At 40.9% G+C, this 12,722-nt stretch overlaps 1 protein-coding gene across 1 annotated transcript in view; it reads left to right on the top strand.

Moving 5' to 3' along the window:
- The window catches only part of LOC124788262 (oxysterol-binding protein-related protein 1-like), a 421,041-nt gene that overhangs the window by 328,517 nt on the left and 79,802 nt on the right, over positions 1-12,722 (top strand). The window contains exons 15-17 of the mRNA XM_047255469.1: positions 2,364-2,473; positions 2,597-2,755; positions 10,442-10,554. Coding sequence (XP_047111425.1) covers positions 2,364-2,473; positions 2,597-2,755; positions 10,442-10,554 — 382 coding nt within the window. The remainder of the gene's footprint in view (positions 1-2,363; positions 2,474-2,596; positions 2,756-10,441; positions 10,555-12,722) is intronic.

The raw sequence follows: 12,722 nt of genomic DNA on the forward strand, positions 1-12,722 counted from the left end.
CGCCACTGGTGGCTTGACATTAGAGTTCTGCAACATGCATGGACAAATCTGCATCGATGGTTTGATGCAGTCTGATGATGGCTGGACTGGTGGAATGTATGCCATTGTGTCGGCTTCAAGATAACGGAAACCACTGACCCCTCAGGTGATCAAGGACACATGAACAGCATCACTGGCATGCTGAGTGGCAAAATGGTGTGCCTTCAAACGAGTCATCCTTCAACTTGCCCTAACTGATGGCCATGTGCATGTTAGATTTTTCTGTGCTGAATGCAGTTGAGCAAGCTGCACTGTTGAGTGGCATGAAGTAAAAATACCAAATATACTGGCTTGGGGTGCCATTCACTATAAAATGTGATCTCATCTTGTAAGTATTAAGGGCAACTAGAAGAGTAGCCACTAGTTCAGGGAGGTTTTAGAGTCTAAGGCACTGACTGCTGGGCCTCCTGCAGGCTGCTCTAAATGCTCTATTTTGGGGTAACAGTGTTTGCCCACATCTACATCTACATCTACATCCATACTCCGCAAGCCACCTGACGGTGTGTGGCAGAGGGTACCCTGAGTACATCTATCGGTTCTCCCTTCTATTCCAGCCTCGTATTGTTTGTGGAAAGAACGACTGTCGGTATGCTTGTGTGTGGGCTCTAATCTCTCTGATTTTATCCTCATGGTCTCTTCGGGAGATATACGTAGGAGGGAGCAATATACTGCTTGACTCTTCGGTGAAGGTATGTTCTCGAAACTTCAACAAAAGCCCGTACCGAGCTACTGAGTGTCTCTCCTGCAGAGTCTTCCACTGGACTTTATCTATCATCTCCGTAACGCTTTCGCGATTACTAAATGATCCTGTAACGAAGCGCGCTACTCTCCGTTGGATCTTCTCTATTTCTTCTATCAACCCTATCTGGTACAGATCCCACACTGCTGAGCAGTATTCAAGCAGTGGGCGAACAAGCATACTGTAACCTACTTCCTTAGGATTCTTCCAATAAATCTCAGTCTGGCATTTGCTTTATCGACGATCAACTTTATATGATCATTCCATTTTAAATCACTCCTAATGTGTACTCCCAGATAATTTATGGAATTAACTGCTTCCAGTTGCTGACCTGCTATTTTGTAGCTAAATGATAAGGGATCTATCTTTCTATGTATTCGCAGCACATTACACTTGTTTACATTGAGATTCAATTGCCATTCCCTGCACCATGCGTCAATTCGCTGCAGATCCTCCTGCATTTCAGTACAATTTTCCATTGTTACAACCTCTCGATACACCACAGCATCATCTGCAAAAAGCCTCAGTGAACTTCCGATGTCATCCACCAGGTCATTTATGTATATTGTGAATAGCAACGGTCCTATGACACTCCCCTGCGGCACACCTGAAATCACTCTTACTTCGGAAGACTTCTCTCCATTGAGAATGACATCCTGCGTTCTGTTATCTAGGAACTCCTCAATCCAATCACACAATTGGTCTGATAGTCCATATGCTCTTACTTTGTTCATTAAACGACTGTGGGGAACTGTATCGAACGCCTTGCGGAAGTCAAGAAACACGGCATCTACCTGTGAACCCGTGTCTATGGCCCTCTGAGTCTCGTGGACGAATAGCGCGAGCTGGGTTTCACACGACCGTCTTTTTTGAAACCCATGCTGATTCCTACAGAGTAGATTTCAAGTCTCCAGAAAAGTCATTATACTCGAACATAATGAGGAATATGCATGTCTTCTCAAAGAAAGACAGGTATTGCTATGACCATGGCCTGCTCATTTGCCAGACAAGTCCCTCATCAAATATGTCTTGGATATCTTCAGTCGGCAGTTTCTTTGTTCTCATCCTCCTGCAACTCCTGTCAGTGCTTTGTGGATGTGCCTACAAACTGTGTGGCAGCACCTCTGGGCATTATTTAACTCCAAGCAATGATGTCTGCAGATTTTGATTGCAGCAGGTGGCAGCTTCACACAATACTGAATTTTTATGCTCTAAGTCCATGTAGAGTTCTGTAATTCTAATCATTTGTGTATTGCCAAGTCTCTAGAATGTGAAATTAATTTTATTTTAATCATGTCTTCTCCTTGTGCTGCACGTTTCACAAATATTTTGTGTGTATCCATTTCTGAACCCAGCTTGTTCCTTTGCCAAATTAAAATGTAATATTTTTCTTTGCAGTTGCTGATAATTTTATTAAATATCTTGTTCATTATATAGTGAATCCTGATAGGGCTATAGTTTTAATGTCTTACTCTTCACTTGCCGGGAAAAAGTACCTCACAAAAGACAATGAATGCATGCTTCAAGTTGCTGAGAATGAAAATTTGATTAATTTTCTATTCATATTTTATTACTAATTTTTCAGTATGTGGCAGCGTTTGCTGTAAGTGCACTTGCATCTAATTGGGAACGTCTGGGCAAACCATTCAATCCACTGCTTGGTGAAACATACGAGTTGGAGAGAGATGGATACAGGTATTTTAATAAAAGTCAATCCTTCTGTCACAAATACAAGCAGAATATTTATTTGAAATCAGTTGCTGATCAGTCATTACTTCTGTTATGGAGTCATTACTTCTGTCATTACTTCTGTTATAGAGTGATCTGTGAGCAAGTTAGCCACCATCCTCCAGTCTCTGCCTTTCATGCAGATTCTAAGGATTTCATTTTTCATGGGTCCATACATCCTAAACTAAAATTCTGGGGAAAAAGTGTTGAAATCCAGCCGAAAGGTGTTGTTACTGTAGAATTGCCTAGGTGAGTATATCTTTGATAGTAATCATATTAATATCTTATCTCTCAGACTTTGTTGCATTATTAAAGTTTGTCTCACAGGTACATGCAACACCAGTGTAACAATAAACTCCAACAAAATTTCATCTTCTCTGGAAACAAAAGTTTTTAGGCATATGACTTAAAAATAACTTCAGATGGCATACACATATATATATTTAAAAAATAAAACAATAAATAAAATATGTCATAGTCTACTGTTACTCTCTGTTAAAGGAAGTTTTAGCATGGTCCTAATTGCCTACTTTGCCCAATTCCATAGCATACTACTGTACAGAATTATATTCTTGGGTAATACACCACCTAGTTCACTCATTTTCCTAACCCAGAAAATAACTGTAAGAGCAATGCCACATGCTAGATATACATATTTTGTTGTATCCTGCCTGGATAGGCGGTGCGTGGGTCTGCTCCTGTGAACTGTTTCTGTAATATAAGCTGAGAGTGAAGGAAGCGAGTAGGAGCAGAAGAGGTGAAGCACTTTGGTGCTGCATGTAACTTTAACACTTTTAATAGAGTCAAAAACACAAGTAAATATCAAAAGCATACATAACTTTGGCTAGGATGAGCACATAGGTGTGAAGCCATAGTCCATGTCTAGTCCTGTGAAGTTAGGATGACTGTTCAGTATAACCTCAAAACTAACAAATACTCGTTGCTGTCCAAACTTTATCTACACGTAACTAATACAAAGTCTCAATAGCAAGCAATATTTCCAGGCCATCTGCTCTTGACGAAAAATGGGTAAAATCCATATGGCACTCCCTGAGCTCCACAGCATTGGCCAGAGGGCACTGTGGTCAGCGTAGTTAGTCTTCTCTCGTAGTGCCAACTTACGAGACTGTGCCCCTATGTTGTGGCATCGTAACTATAAACGCCACACCCTTCTCCCCTGAAACGGCGCATCCACACGGAATAGGGCTTCTGACAGTGGGGAGAGGGACCCAGGGGCGGTGCAATTTGATGGGATGGACAGCTGAACTGCCAGGACGTGCTGCCCACCCGTGTCCCCGAATTGCTCGCAAGGGGCAAGGAAAATGCCCCTTGCAAAACCTGATCGGGAGACGCACCGCCACTGGATATGCTCAGATGCAGAGGCAGAGCAACAGCCTCCATCGGCGATTACAGCAGCGGTGTGATGTCAGCCTCAGCGGCCATTGACTCCGGCACTGCAGAGGAACACAACGGTGATGGCAGACGGAGGTGGGGCCGTGGCAGCGATGAGAGGCGCCCGCCCAGTGCAGCAGACTGGACCAGCAGTGCAGGCAGGGGCACCCGTGCCTTAGGCGCGTGCAGCAGAGGCACCGTCGGTGGAATCATGGGCTGTGGCGGCGGAAGCTGCGAAGCATCCAGTTCTGCCGGAAAAGAACCAGCAGTAGAAAACAGAGGACGGCACAAATGGATCTGGTGCCAGTGTCACTTGACAGTGCCAGAGAGACCAGAAATTACAAACAAGGTGTGCCCAAGCTGGCGAAGAATGTGCCCCTGCTCCCAGCGCTGCCTGCCAGAGAAAACACGATAGAAAACCAAATCGTGCTGCACCAAGCCAGAATGAGGCAAAGCAGTGGGAGCGCGCAGCAGCGTGTGCAACAGCTGCAATAGCGACCGATGTGCACGGTCATGTAGCAGTTCCACTGGGGAACGGGCGCCACGTGACTGGGAATGATATGAAGCAAGGAAAGTCCATTGTGCTTGCTTGCAAGAGTGCGTGGCATGCTACTTGTTCATCTGTGACTTAAATATATGCACAAAGTGTTCAGCCTCGCCATTTGACTGGGGGTGGAATGGGGCTGAGGTCAGGTGGCGAATGCCATTAGGAGCACAGAACACTTCAAACTCGGAGGGCACAAACTGGGGGCCATTGTCAGAGACAGTGACTTCAGGAAGGCTCTCAATGCAAAAAATAGATGTGAAAGTCCAAAGAGTACAGGTAGATGTGGTAGAAGACATAGGTACAACAAAAAGAAAGTTGCTGTAAGCATCTATGACTATCAACCAGCGGGTGTCCCAAAAAGGACCCAAAAAATCATACAAACATGCTGCCAAGGTGCAGTAGGAGTTGGCCACGTAAAGAAGTGCTGGCGGGAAGCAGATTGGTGCTCCACAAAAGAGCGGCAATTAGCAAGCAAATTCTCAATTTGGTTATCAATATCGACCCAAGTGCAGTGACGACGCACTAATTGCTTCGTCCTCACTATACCCCAATGACCAGCATACAGTAAGCAGAGGATATCTGATTGCAAAGAACGAGGTACAACCACATGAGACTGATAATTGTCAGTTCATAACAAAATAACACTATGGTGTACAGAGAAGTTGTGATGTTGCGCAAAGTAACGTCGAACAAGGGGATCACTAATCTGCGTAGCAGATGGAGGGCATTGAGTAGGAATGTATTACAAAACAATCTGCAAAGAATCATCAGCAACTGCCACGGAAGCAATGCAACAAAAATCCACCGGAAAACCATCAGTGAAATCCTTGTCTTGCAAATCAATGAACATGCATGACAATTCGGAAGAATCAAACACTTTATCAGGACCGATAGGTAGATGAGACAAATCATCTGCATTGCCATACTGAGCCATAGGCCAAAACAAAATTAGTTAGACAAAAACAAAGACCAACATTGCAACTTTTGTGCACTACAGGCTGGAACTGGCTTGGACAGGTGAAACAATGACTTCAAAGGCTTGTGGTTGGTGACCAAATAGAACTTGCGACAGTACAAAAAATCGTGAAACTTCGTCATTCCATATACAATAGCTAAAGACTCTTTCTCAATTTGAGAATAGTTTTGCTGGGCAGAATTGAACAATTTAGACGCAAAAGTGATTGGGTGATCAACAGAATTAATGCGGTGTGAGAGAACCACTCTGATGTCATGAGAAGCTGCATCGTCAGCCGAAACAACTTATTTGGAAGGATTGAACGGAATCAAACAGTGATCACTCAACAAAGCAGATTTGAGCTTGTGGAAAGCAGCATCACATTCCGAAGACCAAAAAAAAAAAGGAATGTTCTTACACAGAAGGCGATGCAAAGGTGGTGCAATGTGCACTGCATTTGGTATAAACCGAACATAATACGAAATTTGCCTAACCCAGACTGAAGTTCTTTCAAGTTTCTGGGTACTGGCAAGTCCCTAATCGCACAGAGATGTGATGGTGAGGGGTGGATACCCTGTCCGTTAATCAGATGCCCTAAATACCGAATCTCAGTTTGAAAAAATTTGCACTTGTCTTTGTTACACTTGAGTCCTGCCTGCCAAAGTACAGTAAATAAGGCACTCAAATTCTGCAGATGTTTGTCAGGGATGCGACCTGATACAACAATATCGTCCAGATAATTGGAACAACCAGGGACAGTGGCACATAACTGCTGCAAGTAAGACTGAAAAATAGCAGGAGCTGAAGCACAACCAAATGGAAGGTGACGAAACTTGAAAAATCCAAGATGGGTGTTGATCACAAAATATTGCCGCAACTGTTCGTCGAGCGGAATTTGAAAGTATGCGTCCCACAAGTCAATCGTGGAAAAGAATTTACCTGCACCAAGCTTAACAAAAATGTCTTCAGGATGCGGTAGGGGATTGACTGTAGACTTAAAGTCAGCACAAATGCAGAGACAACCATTTGGTTTTTTCATGCAGACTATAGGTGAAGTCCATTCCGAAGCAGAAACAGGTTCAATGACACCACTGTCTTGCAAACGCTGAATTTCAGTAGCTACGACATCGCACTGTGCGTGCAGTACCAGATGTGCATGCTGGAAAATAGGCATGACATTGTCTCTAACAAAAATATGCGCTGCAAAGTCTGTGGGACAACCAAGGCCCTCAGAAAAGAGTTCAGCAAAATCCTCGCATAGTGCGGTCACACTGTCTGCGTGGTCATGAGTGTTGATGCAAAGTACATTGTTCTGAATTGTGAGGCCAAAAAATTCAAATGTGTGCATGCCAAAAATGTTTGGAGCATTACTAGAGTGGCGCACATGAAAAGACACAGTTTTTGTCGTCACACTATACGTGGCTTGCAAACTACACACCCCTAGCATTGAGATTTCCTGTCCAGTAAATGCAGTCAGCGTGGAATGTGAATGACGAAGCGGGGAAAAACCAAGCAAGTCGTACGTTGATCTGTTGAGTAAAGAAACAGATGCACCAGTGTCCAGCTCCATGTGAACAGAACGTCCACAAATGTTCAAAGTCACAAAAAGTTTATTCGAATCATGCTGAATCATGCTGAATCTGAGAGGAAGCGTCTGGCAAAATTTGTTCATGCACACTACGAGCTGTAGAAGCACATGAAGCAGAAGGCTTTAAAAATGGCATTAATACCCATAGGCTGATGATTGGAACTATGATCAAGGCGGTTTCCATTGTGGTGATGCCCACATGAGTCACGCAAACATGAAACAGTCTATTGAAAAGGTCTTGAAAATTTCATTAAGTTTGTATAAATGATTCCTCCACTGTAATCCTTAACCAGCGAGCCATATGAAACCCCAGCTTGAAGGGTTAATTATAAAGTTCAGAAGCCAACAGGCCCTCTTTTTTTTTTACACTGATGACAGAAGATCAGGAAGGAAAGCAGTTCTTGAAACAAGACTCAAATTTAAAGCATGCTTGTGGAGCTAATGAGAACTATCATCATATTGCAGTATAAATATTGTCGGCAGTATCCTGAGCTTTTATAACAACATTATCAACAAAGGAAGTGAAATGAGTAGCAATATTAGATAGCATTATTTTATGTCTGTATGTTGATCAGCAATGAAATTAGGATGAAAATATCAGAGTACACGGAAAAGAATGAAAACAAGAAGATATGACCTCTGAATGTTAACTACAGTGTATAATAGCTCATTCATTCATATCTTTAGTTATGGCATAATGTTCTGGGATGCAAATGCTCAGAAAATGAAAAATATGTTCAGAATGCAAAAGGGCCACCAGGATGATAATCAAAAGTATCAGAATGGCCTTCTGAATATTCTTTAAAAGCTGGAAAATTTTGACAGCTCCAAGCGAATACATCTTATGAAGTACAGTCTGTAAGGAAAAGTATGTACTAGTATTAATCAAACACCACTATACATAGTTATCAAACCAGGAATAGTGACTGCTTGTAATCATGCAGAAAAAGAAATAGAGATCAGATCCAAACCACTAGGTTTTATCAAGCAGTAAAGTTGTGGAACATACTGTCAAACGATACCCAAGACATGGAAGAACTATGCAAGGCTAACAAATGGCATAAAATGTGTTTCTTAAATAATAGGTTAAAGAGTACATGCCATAGAAATTGTTGCTGTTGCAAATAAATATCTAGACTGACCAACAACAAAATAACCAAAGAGGGTGATGTATGTCTGTAATAACCACAGTGCATTTATAGTTTTTTAAATTATTACATGCAGTGGGAAAAATAGCTTGTATCACCTAGAGCAGTCTTGTTTGTCATTTGTATTGTTTGAATGAATGCTCTCTCTTGTTGATCTTGCATACCTTTTGCTATAAAAAGAGTAATAGAAAGTCTTATGTCAAATTTCAATAACGGAAAGAGTAAACTTAGCAACTCGTCATATAGCTGAGGCATATTGTGGTCAGTAGGCATATAAACAAGACTAAAAATTTTGCTAAGCTTTCAGATGATGTCCTTTAGAATTAAATAGTACAGATTACACTTATGCGTACCAGAATGGCTACATTGCCATAGTTGACTGCATTCTATTGGTGCTCCAGCTTGACTGGAGTGAATGATTGTATTGGATGGTGTGGCTGAGGAGAGAAATTAGGTGAAGAGGTGTTTTGAGCTATGTGGCTCACAGCCAGGAAAAGGAGTCAGCAAACAGATCAGTTAGGAATATGGTACTAGTGAGCTCATCCCAGCACAGGCAGGAAGAGTTGCATGTGGCCCATAATGATGTGGAAGAGATGTGTGGGAATAGAATACAGAATAGGGGAAGAAAGAGATGGCAGAGAGGGTGATGTGAGAGTAAATTAACTGAAGTGGAGAACATGAGGACAGCATTAGAGATTGGTGTTGGACAGAATCTAGTAAAGACTGAGGTCAGGTCTCGGTGAGATGGAGAGCACAGAACTAGGGATATACTTGTTGGTAGGTGTGGAAAAGGGTCTAATAGAGATTGAGATCTGACCTCAAACTCCAATAGCTTCTATCCCATAGCTATGTACTTCCACCTCTGTCCCCATATTCCCCATTTCACTTTTTCTAGGCTCAGATCATCCTCTCTGTCATGTCTCTCATCCCCTATTCTTCCTCCCACTTTCAGCCCACTTTTTCACATCGTTATGGGGCACATAAAATTTCCCCTGCCCTATCTCATCCACATGTTGCCTCTCCTCCCAAGCCATCTGCCAGCCTTCCCTCCAAACCTCTTTCCTTTTTTCCATCTCCTTTCTCCTTTTATTCCAGTTGAATTGCAGCATCGGTATACTGTAGTTGGTCAGGACAATGTAGTTATCCAGGTGTATGTGTGTTATTTACTAATTAACTTTGAAGAAGGACATGTGTGTGGGAGGAACACGTGTGCATGCACATACACACGCACACCCACACACCCACACACCCACCCACCCACCCACCCACCCACCCACCCACACACACACACACACACACACACACACACACACACACACACACACACACATACAAAATTCTATTTATGTCTGCATAACTACATTGCCCTGGCAGGTGCAAGCATCCATACAGTGGCATTTGTTTATAGAGTAATAATAAACAAAAAAATAATTAAAATATGTAAAGCTATCAGATTTCAACTGCATGACATATCCAAAAGACACAATATTATGATTAATGACATTTTACAGAAGATAATGGGAGTGGCACACATGAAAACCTACACAATACGTACCTGACTGGAAACCCAATTACATACTATTACATCAATGTTTTTGCTTCCATTACACTAGACAATGATTTTGTTTTGGAGCTCACAGGCTACTGCCATACTAATTTTCCACTCACCTGTGTTTATTGTTTACTTTATTTGCAATCAAATTCGTAGCTTCTTATTGCTTCATTCTCAGTCACTTAGGCACAATTCAACAACTGTGCCTAAGTGCCTGAGGATTCAGTTGTAAAAAGCTGTGAAATAGATTGAAAATAAAGCTGAGTGGAAAATTAGTGTAAAAATAGTCTGTGTACTCCACAAGAAAAGCACATCAATATGTGTTAACAGACAACATTGACAATGTCAGGATTTAATGGTTCCTATAAAGCTCCAATTGAAAGACTTACTTAGTAATCATTAGACACTGAAAAGTATCTTTTATTCATGGCCACTTCACCATTATTTGCAAGTTAAATACTGGTAAAAGAAGAATAAAGTCTACTCTATACGCCTGCGATTTTTGCTTATGAAACACACACTATTCCATTCTGTTTACACTGTTTGCTAACAGCGCCACTTGGTGTTAGTGAGGCTAGGCTATCAATGGACTAAAATATTTGATGAATGCAGCTTGTCGCAACTTTAGTGTGTGCAGTCATTAGTTAAATACCAAACTAAATAAGAAAGAGTCACACTTTTACTAAATTAGCAATTAAGCATGTTTGATGTGGCAGTACAGTGCAATAAAATGTTTTTCTTTCATCTTATTAGGTGGGGTGAGGCATATACATGGACCAATGTGAACTGCTGTGTCCACAACATTATTGTTGGAAAACTTTGGATGGAACAGTATGGAACGATGGAAGTTGTAAATCATTCAACTGGTATGAATAATAATGTGCTAAAAAATTGTAATTTCTTTCTATTTTGAGAACTGTAGTGTAATATGAGAGAGGAGAAGGAAAGAATTCTGCTCAGGTGTGTAGACGATTACTGACAGGAATGGTATGTTTTAAAGAAATTACTCCCCAGTTTTCAATCATGGTATTTCCCAATTTTTAATCGTTTTTTATTTCAAGAAAATATGAGGGTAATCCCAAAAGTAAGGTCTCCTATTTTTTTATAAGTACATAGACCTGTTTATTTCTACAACAGTTTACATCAGTTTACTGCTTGAACATTTAGCTATTTTTTGACATAATCACCATTTCTGTCGATGCACTTTTGTAGACACTGTGGCAGTTTTTGTATGCCCGTGTCATACCAGCTCGCTGCCATGCTGTTCAGAAAGTTATGAACCTCGTTGTCAAAGCTGAATTGCTTTCCAGCAATATGTTCTTTTAACCTAGGGAACAGGTGATAGTCACTGGGCGCCAAGTCAGAACTATAGGATGGGTGGGTGATTATGTTCCACTGAAATTGTTGCAGGAGAGCAACGGTTTGCCAAGCAATGTGTGGGCGAGTGTTGTCATGGAGAATGTGTACGCCCTTGCTCAACATTCCTCTTCTCTGGTTCTGAATTGCATGTTTGAGTTTTATCAGAGTCTCACAATACCTATCAGCATTAATTGTGGTCCCAGCGATCCTGCTCTGACGACGAGGTGAAAGAAGAGATTCATAACTTTCTGAAAAGCATGGTGGCGAGCTGGTATGACATGGGCATACAAAAACTGCCACAGCGTCTACAAAAATGCATCAACAGAAATGGTGATTATGTCGAAAAATAGCTAAATGTTCAAGCTGTAAACTGATGTAAACCATTGTAGAAATAAAAGGTCTATGTACTTATGAAAAAATAGGAGACCTTACTTTTGGGATTACTCTCGTATAAGTTTAGAATTTCAAATAGCTGCTGTACTGGTCAACAAAAGAATGTGGGAAGGGGTTTGTGGAGGGAGGGGGGGTGGGGGGGGGCAGGGCAGGAGGTTCTGGCTTCTGCTATTGCCTTTTAAGCATAATGCCATCAAGTTGACTTCAAGTCAAAACCCAGCTTTTAGAGTAATCAGTTTCCCTGCAACATACATAACTTGATCATAATATGGAATAAAGTGTAGATCTGTCCTTCATACTTTTCTAAATTATTAATTGTTTGCTATGCACATATTATATGCACTTTCTAAGAAAACCCTCAGCAAAGTAACTGATGGAAATCAAATGACACTGACTGGTAGTAACAGATTTCTGATCACTGCTAGCATCAAATAGCAGACAAAACTGTTTAGTGTATCTACATCCACAAGAGTATTTATTTATTTATTTACATTTTCTTTGCGTGGAGCCATCGTAATGATGGCTTTTGCAAATGTCAGACTTAATTCTATGGTTATATTTATACTTATAAAATACACTATATTCTGTAGCTGTTGCTTCTTATGTCTATTTTTTACATTTATCACATTACAACTGATATGCTAATGCCTCATGTTACAATCACAATCTTAAAACTCATTGAAAGAATATAAACATTTTTCTATTAGAAAAGATTTTAATTTTGTTTTAAAAACGTTTCCCGTGTACATTCGTAGAGAGTTTGGTAGCTTGTTATACCAAATCAAACCACTGATATATGGAATACCAAATCAAACCACTGATATATGGACTTCTATCAGTCATTTTTAATATTGTTCTGTTACGGAAATAGTTACACTTTGTTCTAGTGTTGTGATAGTGATATGCCAAATAACAACCATTGTAGTGTTTGTGTGGTTTTGGAATCTGATTATTTATTGACATGGTAAACCTTTCCAACACAGTGTTGTCTGCTGTCTGAATTTGGTAGTGATGTGAAAGGAGTCAATACTGATTACTGTCTTTTGATTTCAATTGATGCAGCTTCTTCCAGCAGTCATCTCGATAAGAATCTTATTAGATTGTACTTACATTAGTTTTGTATTCAAATGATGTGGTGTTTTATATTCGGGTATCCACAGCTGTTGAAATGCATGATATTTGGAAGAATTCCACTAACATCTGGTAAAATTGTTGTTTATTAAAACACAACCAGTTTTGCAGCCTAAAACCACATAATTAGGTGCAACCGACATGGTAAAAA

This window comes from Schistocerca piceifrons, chromosome 1 (assembly GCF_021461385.2).
Source record: "Schistocerca piceifrons isolate TAMUIC-IGC-003096 chromosome 1, iqSchPice1.1, whole genome shotgun sequence".
Taxonomy (NCBI): domain Eukaryota; kingdom Metazoa; phylum Arthropoda; class Insecta; order Orthoptera; family Acrididae; genus Schistocerca; species Schistocerca piceifrons.